We start from the raw sequence: 23,565 nt of genomic DNA, 5'->3' as shown, positions 1-23,565 counted from the left end.
CACATAAGAAATGCTGCTTCAACACTGTCCCTGAGCACACCAAGAAGGGGTTAAGACATTAGCGCAAGTCAGGCAATAGAGTAAACGGCTCCCTCCAAGCAGGAAGACAAGAGAGGGCTCTGAAAGTCACACAGCTATATTACAAGAGAAAGAACTCAAATCAATGAAAGGTACAGACTCTTGTCAGCTGTGACATTGCAGGGACACAGAGAGGAAGAGAAGCCACAGATGGCTGCTCCAATCCCAAAGCACACAGGCAGTAGCAGGGGGAGGGCCAGGTTACCTGTACACCATCCGCTAACTGGAAAACCTATAAGACCTGCTGGAGAGTCTCCAGTGCAGGGCAACTAAGATGATTAAGGGAGTGGAGCATCTCCCTTATGAGGAAAGACTGAGGGAGCTGGGTCTCTATAGTTTGGAGAAGAGGAGATTGAGGGATGAACTTATTAGTGCATATAAATATATAAAGGGGGAGTGACACGAGCATGGAGCCAGGCTCTTCTCAGTGGCAAACAATGATAGGACAAGGGGTAATGGGTACAAACTGGAACACAAGAGGTTCCACTTAAACTTGAGAAGAAACTTCTTCTCAGTGAGGGTGACGGAACACTGGAACAGGCTGCCCAGGGAGGTTGTGGAATCTCCTTCGGAGACATTCAAAACCCGCCTGGACACGTTCCTGTGTAACCTTATCTAGGTGTTCCTGCTCCGGCAGGGGGATTGGACTAGATGATCTTTTGAGGTCCCTTCCAATCTCTAACCTACTGTGATACTGTGATACAAGACACTCCAAAGGCTCTGTGCAAGCCCCAGGTTCTGGTGCATACCAGCCAGAAAAGTGTACAGCTTAGGCATCTGGGACACCACATTTCCAGAAGAAGACTCCATGCTCGTACAGGTTCAGCCTGGCAGAGGAAAGAATAGCTGTACGCAGAGAAGGTAAAAGAAAAAGGTCAAAATTCTTTCAAGTCTAGATTTTGAAGCCAATTTCTTCATGGTTTTGAGCCAACGTGAATGTTTTAGATGTTGATATCATGTATTTATGTTCTAAAGTATAAATTCTTGGCCTGGAATGCCTGTTTGTGAGCCCAAAAGCCTGCTCTAAAGAGTATAGTTAGAAAAGGGACTTTTCAGGAGGTAGAAACCCCACACTGTACCTATCTAATCCATCACAGTAACTGCACAATGGAGATCAGTGTGTTGGTCTGGGGAGAACCTGGAGTATGCACCTTTTCAGCACATTCTTAGCTAGAGGGTTGGTGTTAGTGGAGCTTCCCAAAAATAGGGCAACATGGGGTATACCCATTGGACTCAAGGAGGGAAGGACTTTTCAGTGGTGTGGCAGGCAGGCATGGCCTGTCCTTCACAACAGAAACCTCAGAACATGACTGAATCGCCTCCCACCCTCTCTCCAGCTGAGTGCCAGAGACACTACCCCATGGGAGCCCCTGCCTTGGGTTCAGCTGGTGCTGCCGGGAGCACTCACAAAGGCAGCTTTCAGCAGAACACATACAAGGTCACATCTTCAGATGAGAACTTGGATGCGTGGGCAATGGAGAAGCTCTGAAGAAGAGTGAAATGCAAGCTGACTGCATAAGGAGCTCTGGGAAGCCAAAACAAGCCTGTCAAACAAGCAAACAAACATAGTGAGCCATGGGGCTTGCTTGGGCTCCACGAAGTCTGAACACAGGACACAGAGTCCCACTCCTCTTCCCAAGACACACGCATGCACATGTCATGTCTGCACAGCCCCACAGCATATTTTAGCATCTTTCCTTTCCTATGACCCTATTTTTGAGATCTCATTTGTTTCCATGGGCACATGAAAATAATTTTACATGAACAAGTAATGTATTAGAAATTACATGCCAGAATATTATTAACAAACCCAAGAGACCATTTGTTTGCTTTCAAATGGATGTCCATGAGTGGATTTGTAAGTTGAAGCTCAGAGCTTTTGATGGGGTTTGACCACCAACTTTAAAAGGGCTGACCTAGGCCTGTACCCATGTGAACAGCTTGCAAGGATTTCAGAGGCACCAGTATCCCCCCACCTGGTGCTCTGTCCTTCCTCTTAAGTAGCTATATGGTCCCCTTCAGCACTGGAAATCAGTACTCGTGGATTCCAGTACCCTATTGCACCCTCTTTGTTCACATCCTCATGGCTGCATGTGACTCCAAATGGCCCAGAAGCTGGTCCAGGGAAGCCTCCCCAGTTCAAGACACAAAACAACCCAGCAAACAGTGCTTTCTCTGGTCACTTCAACGCACTCAGCTTCAGCATCTCTCCTTGTCCCTGGGTGCCAGCACAGGATACACATCACTCCTGACAACGTTTTGAACCTTCTCTATGTGAGAGCAGTAATGAACCAGCTCAGAGCCAGAAGCAGGCCATCACCTCCCCAGGCCTTGTTAGCAGAGCACAGCAACCCTTATAGCTGTGCCCAAAGCACTAATTGGAGAACTGCTGGCATCATGTATTGTTTTCAATTGTGTGCATCAGGATCCACTTTCCAAGTCATTGGAAATATGCCTTCGACTCAAAAGCCTGCAAGATCCACATCAGAACCTGTATAACACGTGCCAATGCTCATAACACATGCATCAAGTTTAACACACAAATCAATTTGTTGTTTCCACTTTTTCAGTTCAGGATTTTGGCTTAGCTGATGCTTACCAAGCAGTTATGTCCTAGGACCAAGAGGGCTCATTCACCCACCACACTGGAGAAGAGCAGAAGCTCATGTCATCTCATTAAAAGAAGAAAGAGTCCAAAGAGAGACCTGAATGTCTCAAGGCCAAGGTCATGAAGATCCTCTGTGCACAGAAAAGTTGATAATCAAATAAAACATTGATACCATACTTATATGAATAGTTTTGCGGTAGTTTGCATGATTTGGGTAGTTGCATCTGGAAAGCAAACAAACCAGTGTCCCCACTCAGGACAGTTTTCTACAGTGGACCAAGCACAGGCAAGTCTCACAGTTGCAGCAGTAGTTACCACTGCTTTGCACTTCAAACCCTACCAGCAGCCACATCATGAGACAGCAGTCTGATTTGTTTTAGCTTCTTGTGGTTTACTGTTGCACTAACCTTTAGGGTCTTCCCAAAGGCTGTTTAGCACAATTGCCCATAGTGAGAGCCTGCAAAATGCAGACAGGAAGAATTAGCACAAAAATGCCTTTTCACACTTACTCTTCTCAAGTCTGGCTGCTACATTGCCTGTATGATGAAAGATATAGGAACACTATAAAGATGTCCTACTAGAAGTCCCTCTGCTCAAAAAGCCATGCCTTCAAATCAGATTTTCCAACTCCACTGCTCATAATTACACTCGTACCTCTAACAATACTTAGAGCTGGCCATGTTATTCAGAGGATGACATGACATTCTATTAAGCTGAAGACAAGAGCTTGATTTGCTGATACACCACGTGGAGAACTACAATGAAAATACACGTATCATGAACTCACTGTGCTATGTCAACCAGAGCTCCGACCAAAGTGACACATCTTAGGCTGAGACTTACATTAAGGTATGCTCAATATAGCATCTTACCACTTAGCCAGGTACAGCACGTTCCTGTGTGAGGTTTGCCCATCTTTCCTGCACATACAGGAAACAAAGGCAGTAACAGACTTTCCTGAGCAAACCCAGGGCATTCCCTATGGTGGTTTCCCCAGCTGCAGACCACATCGCCTGTAACATAACAGCTAATGGGTTTAACAGCAGTGAGAAAACCAGACATGTGACTGGCTCCATTTTAAAGGTATTCCTACCTATACCAGGAACTGCACAGATCCACTGGCTTTGCAGCTTGGGAAAGGATGTGTTAAACTGTCCTTTGTTTCTTAATCACGTATTACGCCCACAGACCATCACACCAGAGCCAAGAGGAGTGTCCAATGAGCCTCTGAAGTGATATGCAAGATAGGGAGGTTCCTGAAGTCTCCACAGGTAGCAAAAATGCTTTCAAAAATGAACATGCTTACACTAAGATTACAAAGTAATTTGCAAAGTGATTCAGGGTTTTATCCTTTGTGTAACCTACTTTTTCCATAATCAAATGCATGGAGGTGAAATCATAGCTTACAAGGATATGCCAGGGTCTTGAAACACAAGCACATATTTAGATTTAAAAGTACAGTTTGCCTAGCATAGATATAACCACAGACTTCATTTATATCAAGTTCCTAACACTCCAGAAGAACCTCAGTGTTGTAAATCCATTCTTATGGAAACTGTTTTCCATGACCTCATAGCAGCCTTCCAGTATCTGAAGGGGGCCTATAGGGATGCTGGGGAGGGACTCTTCATTAGGGACTGTAGTGATAGGACAAGGGGTAACGGGTTCAGACTGAAGCAGGGGAAGTTTAGATTGGATATAAGGAAGAAGTTCTTTACTGTGAGGCACTGGAATGGGTTGCCCAGGGAGGTTGTGAATGCTTTATCCCTGGCAGTGTTCAAGGCCAGGTTGGGCAGAGCCTTGGGTGACATGGTTTAGTGTGAGGTGTCCCTGCCCATGGAACTGGATGATCTTAAGGTCCTTTCCAACCCAAACTGTTCTATGATTCTATGAATAAGCAAATTCCAACAGGAGATTGAAAAGATTATTTTCAATAAGGAAAACCAGCAGACTTAATAGGGCTTAAGTACTTTAATTTGTGCTTTCTTTTAATGTACCTGGAGCCTCCAGGACACCTATGCTTTTGAAGCCTTGAATTCAGAAAAGAATGTAATTCTATGTTTGTGTCTTGGAGAGGAAAGGTTCGCCTCTGACATACCGGTCATCTCAAAACCAGCTGCAGCTCAGCAAGAAGGGGGTGTCTGGGAACAGAGCTCTGGAGAAGGGCAGGGAGGTTTAGAAGAGAATCTGCTCTGATTTAACTCAGTCTCCATCTACATGAGAAGTAGATGCCTCTATTGAGTGCCTCCTCCTGTGAGATGAGCTGTGGACCAATGCCCAAAACTCCCATTGACATCAACAGGCTGAAAGAAAGTGCGAGCAGAGCCCAGCAGTGTGGTTCTCATGTGAGCCAACAATGGAGAGGCTATTCAGAGCTAAGGCAGAAAATCAGAGCTAAACCCCAGCCCATGCCAAGGACAGCTGTGTTGTTGACAGCCAGGCTGGCTATTCTACTATGCCAAAGCTTGTCCAAAAAGAGCATTTCCTAGAGTGTTTACTCTAGTTGCAGGCTTAGCCTTAAAAGCTCAGCCCGCTTCTGCCTCTTGAACAGCAATGGCTGCTGTATTTCCATGTGTCAGACCTGCCCTGGGACAAGCTGCTTGCTTTCAGTGTGCCACTGCAGACCCGGAGCACAAACGCCTGCCATTAATAGTTAATGTGCACCATCACAGGACCGCCCTGTTTCTGTTGATTCCAAACCCACACTACCACCTCCCTCCTTCCTTCTCACTCACAGGCAGTGCCCCAGGGGAGACTGCAGGGTGGAAAGCACACCTCTCAAGCATGGTGCTGGATGAGGACAGTGCCCTGCTTCAGAGATACAGGGCTAAGCAGTGCCAGTGGAAAACAAAGGGAAAAACAAGCTCTTACTTTCTGTTCCTTGATACCATTGTAGTGCTTTGAACAAGCCTCTTACTATTCGATTTTTAAGCAGCAGCAGGCCCTGCTGTCTTATAGGTGCTGACTTTTAAGAGACTGGTCATTTATGTAAGTGCTCAAGGTGGGAATTCAACACTTAGTGGTGGTGGTAGGGTAGGAACAAGAGAAAAAGCCTAACCTATCTCTTCTGCTCATTTCAGTTTCTTAATCTATGTAACAGCAAGAAAAGCAAGCTGAAAACTGCTATCAGGCACTTTCTGGACTACGTAAGGAATAACCAACTTGGTTCTAAATATCTGTTTACCCTCTATAGTCTCCTCAAGCTCACCTCACTGCTCCTCTGAAGAGGTAAATGTAAGGCTTTCTCCTTTTCAGAGGCTGCTAGCATAAGCAAAAGATGTAACTTACCACGCCTGAAGAGAGATCCATTCATCCGCAAGCCAAATACAACAGGGGCAGTGACAGCATATGGTGAAGCCACCTGCAAACTCCTTTTCTCCCCAGGCAAGGATGAGATATTTGTATCACAATGAGCCACATGCTGCAGGAGGAGTGCGAAAGGAGAGGTATCAACAGCCACATGGGGACCCAACCCAGGCAGCACCTCTAGTCCAGACACACCAAGGCTGTTTGAGGACAATCCAGCCCTATTCCAGAAGAAAGCACTATAGAGAAGGTTCTGGCCTTCATTTCCAAGCAACATCTACTAACTGGTCTTGCTGGAAAGTACAAACAGGTTACAGCAAAACTTCTTCATCTGCCAGGCCCTCAAGGCTACTTGGGCTGAACTGAGTGGGGAAGAAAATGTGCCAGCATTATCCTTCTGCACTGTATTGTGTCAAAACAAGAAACAAAACACCCTTTGGAAAACCTGCTTCAAAGAGCATCCACAACAGCCACCTCCCAAGAGAAAGAAGAGGAATATGCTGTAAGATGGACACAATTGGGTGTCCAGCCCAGCACCCACTCTGTGGCTGCCATTCACCCCACCTGCAGTTCGGATCTCTAGGGTTTACTGAGTGATGATTTGTGTGGCCTGACACCAGCCAGCCATGAACCACTGCAGGAAATATGGGGGACTGGGCTTTCCTTCTGCTCATTCAGCAGACATTATTCTCTGTGGTCCTTTGAGAGAAAAAGGAGAGAGGTCAAGACCCCAGCCTTGTCCATTCACATGCAGATAATCTGGCAGCCACTTTCAGGTGGCAACACTCTCCCCTCCCACCCCCAAATTTGCTCCCTCCAGGCCCACCTACCCCTCAGGCACACCAGGAGCTGAAGCCTCACACAGTATCACCACCCTCACTCAAGACTCCTAAATCACTTCTCAAGGACACATGCCAGTGGTGCCCATATGCCCATTTGATCTCCTCTCTCTGGTCTGCAGCCAAAGAATTGGCTTTAGCCTAATACCTTCTTACCAAGCTTTAGAGCTTAGAGAAAAAAGGACAGCAGGGTTGGGAAGGTAGCCAGCAAGCTTGCCAATCTAAATGCTAAGCCATCGGCTTTAACCTTAGGCTCATAATTTACTGCCACTGGTGCCAGGGTGCTATTATTGTCCCTTTGGGAATCTTAATACAACAAAATTACTTTCTCTAGCTCTGTCTCTATCCATCCTTAATCTCATCTTCCCCACAGCTCTTTTCTTGCCTTCAACACATACTTTTCCAAGCTTCAGCCACATCCAATTTCCTTCCCTAGTCTTCCTTTTCCTTCACCCAAGCTCTTTGGTGCACTCCAAATTGCTCTGACCAACCTAATCCCCATTGTTTCAGGATCCAAAGCAGCACCTCAAGGAACCAGGTTTCAGAGATGTTCAGCAGATTTCAGCAGATGTTCAGGCTGCTGGCTTACACTTGGAGACAGCCCAAATGGTACTTAGGTCTCATGGTAGCTATATTCACCAACATGCAAGCTCCTAGGGAAAGAAGGCAAAGTTACATGGCCAGATACGCAGAGACAGATAAATATTTCCAGACAGAAGCACATACAGTAGCTCAGTTGTCCATCTCCCCCTTGAACTGATGCCCCTTGGCATGCATTACAAAACCAGGTGAAAAATGCACTCAGGCAAAACAGGGAAGGAAAGGAGAAGAGCCAAAGTGTTTGGCACTAGGAACAGACAAGCCAACACGCTGCCATAGGGCTAACACAATGATAGAAGAGGTCCAAGGAGGGATGCATGATCAGAATGAAGGTTTGCAAGTAGCACACCTGAAAGGTGAACACAGCACCAACAGATCTCATGGGGTGAGGCAATACCTGGAGTGCTGAGTCAAGTTCTGGACAGGAGAGATGCGGAGCTACTGGAGAAAGTCCAAGAGAGGGCCACAGAGATGATTAAGGGACTGAAGCATTCCTCCTATGAGGAGTGGCTGAGAGAGCTTGGATTGTTCTTACATTGTGTACCAAGATCTGAAGGGAGGATGGAGCCTGTGCTTTTCAGTGGTGCACAGGACCAGGGGCAATGGGCACAAGCTGAAACACAGGAAGAGGTTCCCTTTGAATATCAAGAAACACCATTACTGCAAGGGTAACTAAGCACTGGCACAAGTTGCCTAGGGAAATTATGGAGTCTCCATCCTTGGAAATACTCAAAAGCTGTCTGGATGCAGTCCTAGACCACTAGCTGTAGGTGACCATCCTTGAGCACAGGGGTTGGACAGGATCATCTCCAGAGGTCCCTTCCACCCTTAACCATCTGTGAGAATGCTCTAACCTCTGTCATACTGACTGATGCCAAGAGTTTAGGAATAGGACTACATTATCCTACTTGCTTTGCCCTTGGCATTTACAACCTTGGCACCGTGGCAGCAGGTGAACCTTACTGTCAGTGAAGTGAAAACATAGACAGCCCAATTGCCTCCTTCAGGAAAGAAGAGAAAATCATTACCCTTTCTAGGAAGCAGCTAGGCCAAGTTCTACATGGGTTACTGCTCTGATGCTCTGATTCATCCAGCCCAGCAGCACGCAGGCACTTCCACTACGGCATGTTTTTGCATGGATTAGATAACCACCCAGGGAACACTTAGGGAACACAGAGAAAGAGGTATCTGCTGCCTGGCAGTCATAATCACCCCCTGGGGGCAGGGTGGGGTTCCTCATGCCTTCCCTTGTTATTGAGTCTCTCTACCTTCCAGACAGCACCCTTCCTTCCCACTCCCCCCTCTCCACCACTGTCAAACTAGGAGTGCCTTAATCAGCAAACCAGACATCAGCTGGGTGGCGCTGAGCCAGAGTCCTTGTAGCAAACATCAAACCAGAAGAGAACATCAACTCAGCTCCTCCAAACGTACGAAGAACAAGACACCTCTACCATGCCCCATTGCGCACTCATGTGGTCCATGCCTAGAGTCCCAGAGCTACATCCCTGCAGGCAAGTAGCCTGGACCACCAGTCATTTTCAGCTCCAAACTTTCTCATGCTCGGATTGCCTTGCAGCAGCCAGGCACAGCCTTTGTTTTGCTGTCTGCTTTGGTGCCAAATGCTGGTAGGGGTGAGATGGACAGGAGCTGCTGTGCTGGAGGAACAGCTGGTGTAGAATATTTCTGGGGGTGACAAATACAAGCAAAATTGCAGGAGGTTACCAGAAGCAGGATTTCTCATTCTGTAATGGTGCAATCAGCTTCTGCAACAGTTTCCTTATTGCATTGCTTCAGCAAGCACCCTGCTGCACCCCGGGACAAAGAGCTGCTATGGCCCAGTTTCTCACACCTGGGAGAGACAAGTTCTGGCATGGGGCTGCTTGGGAAGTGGTGTAAGCCATTAACACTAAGCACAAGCCCCTCAAGCCCACTCAGTCCCTCTGGAGAGGGAGGCCCAGGGCAGAGACAGCACCAGCAGTGGGGTTTCCAGCTCCCCGTTGGCATGGAGGCAGGCTCAGACAGGCAAACAGATGATAACAATTTTCGGGAGCTGACAAGGCCTGGATTCAAAGGGGAGGCCAAGAGGTGAAAAGGACTTCCGTGCTCACACGTTCTCTATCTGGAAGCTATTTGTCAAGTCCTGGAGAGACAGACAAGGGCAAAGCCCAGCTGTGGTAAGGATATGGAAACCTCACCCTGGAGCCATTAGCAGCCCGAAGGCCAGACCCCAGTGAGCCAAGGGTCATACACTGGTCCTTGGTCACGGGTGTTGAGTGCTGCCCTGCAGCCTCTGTGCAACCAATATTGGCCCCAAGAAAGCTTCCAAGTGACAATCACCCTACCAGGTCCAGTCCAACCAAAGAACCAACATTCAAACATTGAGCAGAAGCACTGCTGGGCTTGGCATTACACAGCTAAGCTCAGGTCAGAGTTCACACTGTATTCAGGCCACTTTCAGTGTCAAGCCAAGATGAAGTTCCACTTACCTGTTGTGCACTGCAACTATCCACCCACCAAAGGAGTGCAGTGTCTGCAGTGAGAAATCCAAATGTTAGCACAAGATGCGTTTTTCACTTCTGTGATGGCCTTTTTCATCCTAGCACCTCAAAGCACTTTAAATAATGCGTTAAGCCTCCATAAGACAAGAGTATTGATATTATCTAATCATACATGCAGGCAAACCATAGCAGGAAGGTTTCACAACTTGCTCAGAACTACCTAGTGACTTTGTAGTGTAACTGGAAATACACCCTTGTAGCCAAACTCTCTGCCTTGTACTTTAAAACAACGCTTTCCTTACTAGCCACCTACCCGCACATAAATGAAGACAATTTGGATTGCTCAGCATGCCAACCCAAAGCTGCTCTCCTCCAAGAGAGATATCTTACTTTCTCTTTCCCTGAAGTGCTACACTCTGGCTTCTCAAGCTGCTGAAAGATTTCAAAGGAGCTCCAGGCAGTCCCACTAAACAGCACTGGAGGAAGGACCCTTTACTTCCTCTCCATTTACACAATGTGCCAAGACTGGTTAGTCTCATCTGCTGGGAATAAGTTCAGCAACATCATGGAGTCTTTGTGACGCCCTGGACTTCCTTGTATCCCTCCATTCCTTCACCTCAAGAATATTCCTGCTCTCCTTGACCTCATGCTCTCAGCATTGCTGTAAAAGCCAGGTCTGTCAAAGGTAACAGGGTGGAAGCAACCACAAGCTTTCTAGGACATGCATCATCTTCATTCAACAGCAAGTGGATGGCAGCAGGGCCTGCATGTAATGACATTGCTGTCCAAGGACCAGAATCAAGGGCATTCACTGCTGTGCCACGGGTGTCTGCATGGCCTGGCACCTCACCAGAAAAGGACTTTTTAAGCCTGCTCCTGTGCAGCCTTCCTTGCTGATGCCCAGATGATAGAGATTTCCATTTCCCCACAGGCCATGAAGGCAGAAGCACAGCAATTCCCTAACACCTTAAATGTGCTCAGATTGCCCCCAGCCCACTTGGTCTCTCCCACACTTCCTAGAATCGGAGAATGATTTGGGTTGGAAGGGACCTAAAGCCCATCCAGTTCCAACCCCCTGCCATGGACACTTCCTACTAGAGCAGGTTGCTCCAAGCCCCATCCAACCTGGCCTTGAACACTGCCAGGGATGGGGCAGCCATAGCTTCTCTGGACAACCTGCACCAGTGTCTCAACACCCTCATACTGCAGATTTTTCCCCCAAATATCTAATCTAAATCTACCCTCTGCAGTTTAAAACCATTCCCCCTTTTCCTATGTGGTCTCCCCAGAGCCTTCTCTTCTCCAGGCTGAACGAGCCCAGCTCTCTCAGCTGGTCTTCATAGGAGAGGTACTCCAGTCCTGTGAGCATCTTTGTGGCCCTTCTTTGAACACAATCCAACAGGTCCAAGTCCTCTTTTGGTATTGCTCCTACAGCTGAATGCAGTACTGCAGGTGGGTCTCACAAGAGCAGAGTAGAGGGGGAGAATCACCTCCCTCAAACTGCTAGCCACACTCCTGTTGATGCAGCCCAGCATACAGTTGGCTTCCTGGGCTGCAAGCACATACCGCCAGATCCTGTTGAGCTTTTCATCAATGAACATCCCCAAGACATCCCACAGAGCTGCTCTCTGGGCTAATTTTTCATCACCATCCAACATAAACAGGATTTGATGCAAAGGCAAAGCAGTCACCATCTCTTCTTCAACCCTTGAGTAGCCCATACCCCATCATGCACCCAAAAGTGCCGTTCAGTCTTAGAACACATTTGCTTCTGGTACAAATTAATCTTGCCTGATCCTCTTTGTCATCTGTCAGCTCCACAAAGCTGCAGGAATGGAAAGTAAGAGCCCAGATGAAGCCTTACAGTAGCCAGTTTAATACTGTCATTCCTCACTTACATTGTTTACCTCACTGAAAAACACACGATGCCAAGCGCTGCCCACGTAGTTAATACCAGTTCTGTTGGAGAATGAAAACAGATCAAGAAACACCTTGGTCCCATTTCACAGGTGAGGAATAGAGGTATGGAATGAGACTTGCCCAAGGATTTGTGGCAGAGCTCAAACCCCAGATTTCAGATCGTTCTTATAAGAAATAAGATTGCTGAGTTTAGCTAAGCTGATGGGAATCCAAATGTCAGAAGATGGAATCTACAACACAATTCTACTGTCATTCTTGTAGCAGAAACAAGTACAGGTAGCAAGTAAGAAGTCATCACAAAGATTCAAGATTTACTGGTTGACAAGTAACCAATTGGAACTATAAAAATGATGCAAATGACCTCATACTGTTCCAATATTCAGGCTACATCTTGCTTTGCATGTGTTCTGTCACCCCTATCTCTCACCAAAGTACACTCTTAAATTAAAGCCACCAGGTGAATAGCCTCTCTTTACCACAGGGATTCCACAACCTACAAGTGTAAAAGTACTTTAAAAACCACACAACTCCAAACCAGCTTCCAGCATCTTTTGTAAAACTCTTTGCTTCAACTGATCGAGAAGTGTGGAGAGCAGATAGACCAGGGAGCAAATTGGTCTCACAAGGTTGCCCACAGAAACAACAACAGTTCATAAAGCTTACTTCATTATACCCTAACCTTCACCAACACACTCCAAACACACTGCTGAGAAGAATTGAAGGCAGAGTAAGTAGATGCTATGCCTGGGATCCGAATGAGAGCAAGCACCTGCTCTAAAGGAACATTTCTGCATGTACTCACATGCACTCCAAAAGAACAGGCAGCTGGGCACCAGCTCACCAGCTTTCCTCTCATCTCATTAGGATGTGAGACTAATTAAAGTCTGTCAGTATCAGTAGAAGATTTGGGTGATGTGAAATGCAAGACTGGGCCTTTTGAATGTTCTGTGAGCAGAAACTTGGCTAGAAGAGCAAAGAGGGAGTGATGAAAACTGTACTGAAACCACAAGTCCCTGAATTATGTATTCATGAGATGTATGCTGCCAGCAGGACTGAGAACAAGCAGCAATGTAATGGGGAAATGGAGGGGTCTTACTTGCACACATCTTGGAAAATGAATATATAGTCCGTCCTTTCAGTGGGTTCATCTTGTAGGCTTAAAGGGGGTGCTGTTAGTGAGGTTAAAACTAGTATATCCAACCAACCAGAGGCTGAAAAATTCTTGCCTAGCGAGAAGAAATTCAGAATTAAGATTATCTAACTTACTGCAGTTTACCAGGGTCAGCAGATGCCTGCAGGTACCCTTTCAAACAGTTGTTCTACACCAGTGCAAGAAAAACAAATAAGAGGGAGCTGGAACACCAACTCTGCAGTAATGCCTTGTGGAAAAGAGGTGCCAGATGGGCACTACGCAGGGCAGCCCAGCACACCAGTACCAGGCACACTCCACTTCCCAGCTGCCACAGAAATAAGGCAACCTCCTGGCATTTACACACCTTAACCCCAGGCTCCTACACAGGTCCTGCAAAACCAAGAGTGACTGCATCTAGAGCAAAATGTAATCCTTTGTAAAGTGTTGGAAAGGTGAAAAGTGCTGGATTACATTGCTGTGAAACTCCTAGGAGGTATAGAGAACCCCAGCTCCAAGGAGATCAAGTGTGAAAATACCTATCATCATCAGTCTACAATCACTTTAATCAAAAAGGTGTCTCCTTATACACCCCTAAGCAATTCATTTCTTTTGGAATAACTGGCATGGGTCAGATCATGGCAGCAGGGTAATTTGACACAAGTCAACTCCCGTGATCAACTGGGCAGTATAGGGGGTAGCAAGAGAACAGCCCAGCTGTAGTAAGGGCAACTCAAGCAGCAGCAGCTACTTGAGTATCTACACTTAGGCCTAGCTTATCCTAGACAGACAGGAGAAGTAGGCTTAAAGGGGGTATTCACAAGGAGATGTATTCACAAGAGGCATCCCTATGAGTTTATTGAACCCTGCTCCAGTAACTCTTTTATGCCTTTCCTTACACCACCTTCTCTCAAGTGATGCTTCCTTTCTCTTGCAAAGTTCTTACCTGTTGCATTTTTTCCAGGTCAAGGCTGGGCCTGCTGACCTTATCCCCATACCCTTGTCGATGTCTCTTACAAGGCATGACTTGCTCCAGGCCCGCCCCAACACTTGTGAAGATTAAAGGTCTGGAGGCTGTGCTCCGCACCAAGGGCTGGAGTCTCTTGGGAGGGGAGGCACTGAAGAGCACGGGGCTGGGGCTGGCGTGCAGGGCATCGGCGGGCTCTGCCACAGGCCGGAAGGACATGGCACACAGGTTCTTCACCTCGTCGTCGCTGGAGGAGGTGTTGTTGCTGTCACTGCAGCAGGCAAGCCTGCTCACCTGCGACCACTTCCGCTTCTCAGCCGCAAACTCCCGGTGGATGCGCTCAAGCTCCTCTTCCGAGCTGTGGCGGTCAAGGCTGGCGTGGAGGAGGGCATGGACCTTGCAGCATTGGTTCTCCTGGTTCTGGAGCTGGTTGGGGGCCAGAGGGGTCAAGGTACAATTCCGTCTTCTCTCTGGTGGGAAGAGGAGAGAGAGGAGTGGCAGAGCAGATCTGTGTCCCATGCCCTGGGCCTGCCTTTTCCTGACCTGGCTTTTTTACCTCCTCCCAAGTAAGCTGAGCTGTTTTCCCACCTTTTCTTCCCCAGAAGACACCCACTCTGGCTGAATGCTTCCCTTTGGAAGTTTCCAGACTTCTGCTTAGACCAGGCTGCTAGACATCCCCTCACAAACTGTCACTTGGAAGTCTAGTTGCAGAGCAAGAATGTGGGTCTGCTGCCCACCTCATCTCCTGGATGAGGAACTTCCCTCCAACTAAAACCATTAAGTTCTAATGGTCAGTTCTCAGGGCAGAGGAGGCAAGTAAGTTACATTATCCTTAGCAGCACATCTGTGGCTCAAATAATAGAGATCTGGTTTCTGGAGGTGAAAGTCCTCTTTCTATTACAAGGCTTGTCATACAAGAAAGCCTGCCTTCAGCCATAAGCTGGGCACACTTTACCTGTTCTGCTGAGCTCTTTCTATGTTAAGCATATGGGGCAGGGATTTTAATTTTGATAGGACATGTTCTGTAGGTCAGGAATTTAACTTCTGCCTTTGTATAAGAACCCACTTGAATTTGGCTAAACAGTAAAACGCAGAGCATACACAAGCAGCAGAGACTTAGCATAGCTCAACAGATGCTCTAAGCTGCTTTATACCAGATTCAAAAACAGCAGCAGAGCACCTGTCTATCCTCTGTCAATAGGGCTGCCTAATACCAGCAGTACAGGAGGAATGGCACAAGCTAAGTAGAAAATGAGCCCAAGGGAATGAGGGAAGTAAAGGTCAGAACTCAAGGGAAAGGAAACCTGGAACAAGGATGGTGCAGGTGCACAAGAATGGAGTAGAAGATCAATTTTAGTCTCTGCCGCTGGCTCAGTTGTAAATCTTTGCTGCCCCATCTCTACAGCACTGATGCTTTAACACATCTACCTCTGGTAAGAAAAGTGTGGCTGCAGTTTCTGATAACACCAGCTTCTACGTGTGAGGTCCCAAAGACTACAGGGTCACTGATTCAATGTATTTGGTTTTGGTGCACTGGGGACAGAGAAGGAGGCACTTCCAAGAACATAAGCACATCCCTTTACCTCTATCAATCTGAGCAAGTTCCTGGTTCTCTCCCTCAGAGTCATCGCTGTCCTCATCACTTTGGGGGTAGGAGATCTAGGGGGCAAAGAGAAATAAAAGGCTTCATCATGAACGCTCAATATCGCCCTGCTGCTGCCCAAGCAGCTTCTCCCACCCTCCCACTCTCATATCCTGCAGGCATCACCCCACCTAACCACACACACCCAACCATACTACCTCCCTGTTTACACATCCTCATCTCCAGCCTCAAACTCCCATCATATCCTCTTACTTGCAGCAACACAAAACACACAGCCCGCTACTATTTCCACCTTACTGCACCACCAGCTCTTTCCCAAGCACAACGAACATGCCCTGCCTTGAGCTTGCCAGGCATGCAGCTGGTAACCATCACGGCCTACCACATCCACATCACGTGGACAACTGAATCTCCAAAACCCACCGCCGAAATAAAGACACATCCTGCCAACAGCACTATCATCTTGCAAGGTACCCACAAATGGAAGTGGTATGTTAACTTCAGCCATCCTATGTATGTACCCACACTTCCCCCCGACAGCACACACTATGCTGTCCCTGCCAGCACAGAATCTTACAGTCCCACTGAACACCTGTAAATGCGCTAAGAGTAACGATAATTCACATATTCCATCAGGAATTTTCAGGAACATTTGCTCTGGGTCAGCCAATGGACTTCTCCCAGCCACTTACTCTATACCCAAATACCCAATTAAAACATGTTCTAACACTGAACAAACTTGGTAGTTGCCTCTGAAACCAAAGCTTTTGTAGGTCAGATAGATCCCATTGCTGCAGTTTCCTGTGTAGAGGAAACTCTACCTTAGCATGTGTCTCTGGCAGCAGCCAAAAGCAAATAAGTCAAAGGAAAATGCAATACTTCAAAAGAAACCTTTATAGAGGCAGTTCTGGAATAACATGACCCCTACAAGAGCAGTTTCATCATTCCTTACAGCTTTTTATTCAGAATAACAAGCATTCCCATTGTTCTTAGCCGAGTCTCACAAGCTACTTGCCCACAACAGAACTCAGTGACAACAGGTTTCAAAAGGTTACATGCTGTTTCCTTTTTAAAAAGGCCTGATCTGCTGTGCTTGGCTTTTATAGATAAGGCAGCATGCAGCCATCACACTGATGGGGACCTGTTTCGCCTCCACCACTGTTCTAGGGAAGCATCCTCGGAGTGTTTCATCCTCTCAGAGACCCAGAAGAGCAACAACACTTCACTAGGTGCCTACACATACAGCTGGTGCAGAGAAATAGGAACAGTGGAGAAATTCTGACCGACACAGCTAGCAAGTCAACACACCTATTTTGGGATCATCATCAATGACTGTGTTTGCAGATTCTGTTCCCCCCCCCCCCAAGCTTGTTGCCACCTTTTTTCTCCTCCTTTTTTAAAGCTACCTTTTGCCCTTCTCTATTTACATTGCCCTTTCAGGAATCAGAACTATTTTCCTTCCTAGCTAGTCTTTAAACTACTTTCCCAAGTGTTAAATGATGAATGGTGAAAGTGGCACAGCTTTACCCCCATTGCTGATACTCCTGAAGTAAACGCAGGGCGTTGTTTTTCCCACTGCAGCCACAGTTTTCTTGTATGCATTCACACACACGTGTCATTTAAGAAAGGCAGCTGGCACTGAGGAACACTGCCAAGTTAACAGACCTCTGCTTGTCCCCAGAACAGGTATAATACCTTGTTTGTGCCACAGCAGTTCACAGAGGGGACAGCTGACACTGAGGTGCCATTGTGCTAGCTGCTGTACCGACAGACAGCAGGGTCCTGTCTTCCTTACAAAAGCCAAGGCTCCAATTCTAACCCGAGAGGTACTGACCTTAGTCTGTGGCTCATTCCCACATAAAACCCTTTCATTTGGATGTGGCAGGGCTTTCAGTGAAGTTTAACAGCTCTGCCTGGGAAACCTACCAGCCATTTTTTTGTACCATGTAAATGTCAATACATGGCATGGCCCTGCTTCAAAACAGAGGCAATGACATCTAGCACATGCAGGTCAGAAAGCTACTGCACAACATTGCTGGCTTGAGATGCTTAACATAGGAGTTGGATTTGAGTCAATGATTGACACTTTGAAGGTCTTTGTGTCTATTGGTCCTGGGCTTCCAAAATACTCACTCTTCCCTGTAGAAGTCCAATCTTGCTGGCCCCTGGTCTCATAGGGGTAACTCCCCTCTGGTAAGTCTTCAACAATCCCACAGGCAGCCTAACACTAATCCCCTGTGAGTTACCTCGATCACTTCTCTGGAGGCTTTGGTCAGAGCATCTGTGAGAGAAATCTCTTTCAAACAAGAAGATACTGGGTCTGTGGATTTGGTCTCATAGTAGATGCCAAAGAAATGTAAGTGGTGGGACAATATGAAAGGCTGCATGGAGAAAAGGGGATCCTCCAGTCTTGCATCCTGACACTAGTCACAGAAATGTAAGCTCCAGCTCTTTAACCAAGTACAGTTTTTACAAGTAACATATCAAGTGCTTTTCAGAATGAAGACAATCAGAGACACCTATGGAGTCACCCTTCCTGACGCCCACCTTTTGGAAGAACATACCAGTAGCCCATTCTCTACACAGTCAGACTTGGGTTCTCCCATTATTCCCACTGGTGCCATCATACCCTTGTTCTAGACCATACCCTTGTTCTAGACAATACCCTCAAAAATTAGAATATTTTCATGATGTACATCACAGGCTAACCATAAAAAGCATTAAAATCCAGAAATTGGGCATTTTGTGCATGACAGATGCTAAGTCTCAGAAGTCACATTGCCTCTTATGTCCCACAGCCTGTACTGGCTTTCAGACTGCTTCACATCTCTTATTTTGTGTGCGTTACATGCAAATACCCTCCTGCTTCATCTTCGCATCTTCCAATCAGGAACATCATCATTTTCTTCCCATTTACCATTTAACAAGTTCTTCTGTTTTAGTATTGTTACATTGTCTTTCTATTAGTAAATCCTCCCACAAATTACATACTAGCTGTGGGAACTGAAGTCTCCCAAGCTCCTGTGTGTAAGACCCTCACTCCCATGTTCCCTAACAGAGAACCATCACTCATTGCAGACTAACTCATTGCTCATGAATGTTGCAGAGTTGCTATTTTACACAGGAAACTCCTTGCCATAATACACCACACAGATGAAGACTAATGGAAGCTAAAAAAAAGAGAAAGATTTGCTCTCTGTATGGATAACAAGAATTCCTAGAAAAGATGAAGATATAAGGACTCAAAGACTAACGCTCCAACTAGTTGGAAATTAATGCTCTCTCTCGACTCTTCCAAGGCTTTCACACTTTTCTCTTTTCAAAAGCATCCTACTAAACACAGCAGTATTGTGCTCAGGTCTCCAGCCTCCCTGTATAAGTCCTTGTCTTATACTAGCTACAGCTTTACTTTCATCCAAGGAAGCACAGCCTTGTTTTCCTCACAAACTCAGAATTGTGGTGCTGCTACGGTAGAAAACTCGATCTCCTCCTACCAGGTCATGGTTTCAGTCACAGCATAAAAGTCTTAGAGCTGTTTATATTAAAAAGACACCTCTTGTTATCATCTCATCCTAGCCCTGATCAACTAGAACAGGTTGCCCAGGACCGTGCCAAGGACACTCTGTACCTTAACACACAATATTGAAAAGAAGAAAGTCTCCAGTTCACAGAGATCTGTGAATGTTTATGAGCCATGGCAAGAAAAACAAGCCAGAAACGGATAGATGCCCATCCACCCTCTAAGCTTTCTTCAGGAAACACATCAGATCCGAAGGGCAAAGACAGCAGCCTCCTGCTGATGAGATTCTCAATGGGTTCTTCAGCTCCAGCATCAGACATGACTTCTGCCAGGCTAAGGACTACTGTGACAAATGGAAACATGGACAGACTTCCCCACAGATTTGATTTTGTAGTCTCCAGCAAGGAAAGATGGGCTTGTATAGAATAACCAGACGGTGTTTAAGGAACCAAGTGTCAAGCTTGACATGAAAGAAATTAGCAGATACAAGAAAAAGCTAGAGACAGAGAAACATCCCTTTCTCACCCCACTGCTGTTTATCAACTGAGTAATGATAACTAGCTGCAGCCAGAATTGCCCAGGTCCTAAAGGGTCCCATCACCCTTGAAGTCTAAAGTCCCAAAACACACCAGACAACAAACCCCCCACCCACCCTGGTAAAGTGAAGCCCCTCTTGGCTTTGCTTACAGAAAACAACCTGCTATCACAGGATAAAAAGTAACTGCGTTAAGAATCATCTGGGAACTTTGAAAAGAGAAGGGAATCTCACATGGCAGAATAAAACTCTCCCAACAGACTTCACTGAATGTCTGTATTGTCCTAAAACCATAAACATCAACAGTGTGGTTTGGTGCAGTGGACAGTGTTTGCCTGAGGAGCAGATAAGACAAAGATACAGCTGACCACAGGCAACCCCTCATTCCCAGTCTGAATCAAGAATATACACAGGCTGGAGGGCATGTTCCCAGTCTCCTTCTGGGAGGGAGAGAATTTACCTCCAGCCGGGTGGCTTCCCCAGTAGAGGCAAATACTGCCTGTGCTGCTATATACAAGGTTGTGACACAGGCTCATTCACTTGAGCCCTGGTACTCCAGAGAGTCTCTGCAACTGAATAAAGCCCCTTCCAAGAGTCCAGCAAAGAGACTTTGCTGAGTTGGTCTCAATGGTTCCTGGCACAAAAGGATTATGAGCTCACCAGTGACTACTGGTATCTCTGCTACGGGAACCAATTCCATTTCTTCAGATTAGAGAAATTAAACCAGTGCTCACTTACATTGTCCCTGCCACACAGCCTTCGGAACAGCTGCTAGAGACACGGGCATTCTAAAGCACAAGGCTCTGCTCCTACCTCTTCTCCATCCCCACTGCTTGGCTTTAGTAAAAGCATTTTACTAGATTTCCCCCGTGTTATTTTTCCAGGTCAACAATCACTGCAGTTGCTATGGGACACTGCCCCATCTTCAACGAGGGAGGTGCCAGCCTCCCAAGTATAAGAAACTCTCAATTAAACAAGTAAGAAACAGGAGTGATGAGACACCGAAAGGCAGTTTTGAGCCATGGAACAACATGAGGAAGAAGGAAAGAATGAGTCAAACAGACCTCCAAATTAACATCTAATTCCTCTCACAAGTTCTTCTTTAACTTCTATTTTAGAGATATTACAGGGACAATTTATGTTAGTAAAACAAGCTGTAATGCCTGCTCTCTCCTCAAGAAGAGTTAGAGATACAGTTCAGCCTTCAAATATCCATGAGGTATGATTTCCCAGACTAGATATGGGGTTTACAGCTGGGGTCCTTCGACAGCTAAACTTCCAGCCAGAACAGTCTCTGGAAACACTTTCTAAAGTCTTCCTTTCCATTGTTACTATTATTTTCCTTTTCAATTTTCATAGCAGCTCTGCCTTCAAACACCTTTGCCCATTTCCTTGCAAATGGCTACAATTCAAACCCACGGTTCATAACCTGTCCTGCTTGATAGAGCAGCTGCCTGGCTGAGTCTTGAAAGCAGAACAGGCCAGTGGGACACTGCACCCCAAGGTCCTCATTTCCCAGGCTTGATCCATGCTGAAAACAGCAAAATTCATGGGTTTGTAGGAATGCTGCACTTTTAGTCAGACACATCAGCTTCTGCATGGGCCCAGAGTCCACTTAACCATCAGTGGTCTCATGGATTTGAGAAGCAGAGGGTCACTCCAGGTAGCAGAGCCCGCAATGTGTTGACAATGTAAATGTAATTTCTGTTGAATGCTTGCCTTACACAAGCACAGGCAAACATGGGGACTGGCAACAATCAGGGTGCAACTGGTGGGAGTCATTAAGCAGAGAACATAGAAACTGAACCTCTGTTCTGAGGAACAATTGCTGAACTTGATTTCCAGAAGCATGGGTTTCAGTTGGATTACCTAGACCTTGGGAGGAAAGCACTATGCTCACACACAACAGTGAGGACATGAGCGATGGGCAGGAGGAGGTACATGTGTGGTCCTCTTGCTGTTTTAAATCCTCTTCCTCATGCTTCTGCAATTCCATGAACAAACGTGAGTTTTGAGCCTAGTTCGCATGGCAAGATTATGTTTAGCTACTGTCTACAGCAACTGTGGCCAAACCTGACTAGAAGTACAGAGGTGGCAGGGGCACTGGTTTAGGCTTGGGAATCCTCACTTGCAAGTGGAGTGCAGAAGAGGACTCAGTGCAGAGGCAACTGCAGTGGGGCTGGCTCCAGCACTGTGAGGGGGCACCAAGAAACAGGCCAAACCCACAAAGCAAGTGGGGCTCCCTGCACTCTCTCATCTGCCCCGTATCAGTTCTCCTGTAGCAGTCAATCTGCATCAAACTTCCTCTTCTAGGTCTCCCCTTGCTCTTCCCAGGGCAAAGCTGAGATGAGACTAAAGATGAGCACACAACGGGCTTTCACAAAATAGAAAATAATAAATTAAAGCACACACACACACACACACAAACCCAAACAACAAGCAAGTCCCAATGCTTCAACATCACTCCAGAGCAGTATGGTACACAGCACCAATAATCCTTATGGTGCATGGACATGTGGACTGCATAGTCAACGAGAAACATTTGACGTTCTCCGATCCCAGGGAACCGAATGCAGCTGATGCTTACAGCCAACACTTCTATATCCACCCTGGCTCTGTTCTCAAAAGCTCTGAGCAAATACTGTTAGAAGAGCAAAACCAAAATCATCCTTTTTAATTCCACTCAAGATAAACATCCAAAAGACAGTGTTTGCAAAGAGACTAGAACAGATTCTGTTCTACACAGCAGAGATTCTCGGAACAGTAATGTTCACCTGTTAACTTACTCATCCTGTGCAGGGAGATAGCATTTTACATACATTCAGAAAGGAATTAGCAAGAAAAACAGTGTAAACTGTTGGGAAGCACCCATCAGAAAGAAGCAGTGACCTACAAAACAGTTGTGCTGAAAAGAGATCCCTTTGCAAAGGAGGTCAACTGTTCTGACAGCTCACAGCATGGAGCCCTGGCATTCCCCTGGCTCGCACTCTGCAGGAGCAGCGTTACTCAGCAGTGTTGACACCACAAACCACAGCAGTCCAGAAAGACAAGAAGGAGCCTGAAGGATTAAAGACCTTCATTATGGGGCCTCATCCAACCTGCATTAAGATACAGCAGCTTAGCTCCATCTGTAATTTATAGCCCCTTTGCTGCTGAACCTCAGCTCCAAACACAGTCAGATTAAAAGCAGCACTATTTGTCACAGGCTGACAACCTGCACAGATGTAAGGGGAGACAGTACTAGGGACACAGGGACACCTAGAACTGAAGAGGCACCTATAGCACAGCTACTTTAACGCATGTACTGAGAGGGGAGAACGGGAGATGGATGCTCACCAGTGCCAACCATTCACGCTTTGGCCATAGGGATTTAAATACGCACCCTCCCCACTGGCATAACTCAGTTGTTACATTGCTGTGATGAGAAGTGATGCCTTTGCACAGGCCAGCTTCTCTGACGGTTCACAGCAAGGCCCCAGCACTGCATGGGTCCCCCCGTCCACCAGGGTGGTATAGCTGGCAGCAGCTGCCATAAACAGCACATCTGGTAATGGTTGTTCCATTCCCTTCTCAAAAGGCCCAGAAAGGGCAACTGCCATTGCCCCGAGATACCTCATTAGCTGAGGAGAAGCAGTCGGTGTTGGGAGACCTCACTCAACACTCACCTCTGCTCAGCCACAGAGAACTACATTAGCCAGATTTGCAAACACAAGGAACAATGCCTTACAGTCAGGCTGGAAAATGCATTTGGAGCACATGAGACATTTCAGGCTTCTCCTCCTCTAAAAATCCCACATTAACCCTTCGGAGTACAAGCAGACGTGAGCTGTTTCATCTCTATGGACTGACATCAAACTTGCATTATAGCATGGAGCAAGGCAGTAATGCAGGATAACCCTTCAAGAGCAGATCTTTGAATCATCCCATCAGGCACCTTTTAAAGTAAGAGTTAGAACTATGTA

General features: G+C 46.6%; 1 protein-coding gene across 4 annotated transcripts in view; it reads right to left on the bottom strand.

Annotated features, from left to right (window-relative positions):
• The window catches only part of LOC133219727 (uncharacterized), a 57,700-nt gene that overhangs the window by 23,243 nt on the left and 10,892 nt on the right, over positions 1 to 23,565 (bottom strand). For all 4 annotated transcript variants that reach the window (XM_061367240.1, XM_061367238.1, XM_061367239.1 and 1 more), the window contains exons 2-3: positions 15,529 to 15,604; positions 13,925 to 14,415 (exon numbers count right to left, since the gene is read on the bottom strand). In XM_061367240.1, the coding sequence (XP_061223224.1) occupies positions 13,925 to 14,415; positions 15,529 to 15,604 (567 nt within the window). The remainder of the gene's footprint in view (positions 1 to 13,924; positions 14,416 to 15,528; positions 15,605 to 23,565) is intronic.

The sequence above is a fragment of the Neopsephotus bourkii genome, unplaced genomic scaffold (genome assembly GCF_033783945.1).
Source record: "Neopsephotus bourkii isolate Nb327-2 ecotype Australia unplaced genomic scaffold, CSIRO-AGI_Nbou_v1 NB_1373, whole genome shotgun sequence".
Classification (NCBI taxonomy): Eukaryota; Metazoa; Chordata; class Aves; order Psittaciformes; family Psittacidae; genus Neopsephotus; species Neopsephotus bourkii.
Note: the sequence above shows the minus strand (reverse complement) of the source record. Positions and strands in the feature narration are given on the sequence as shown.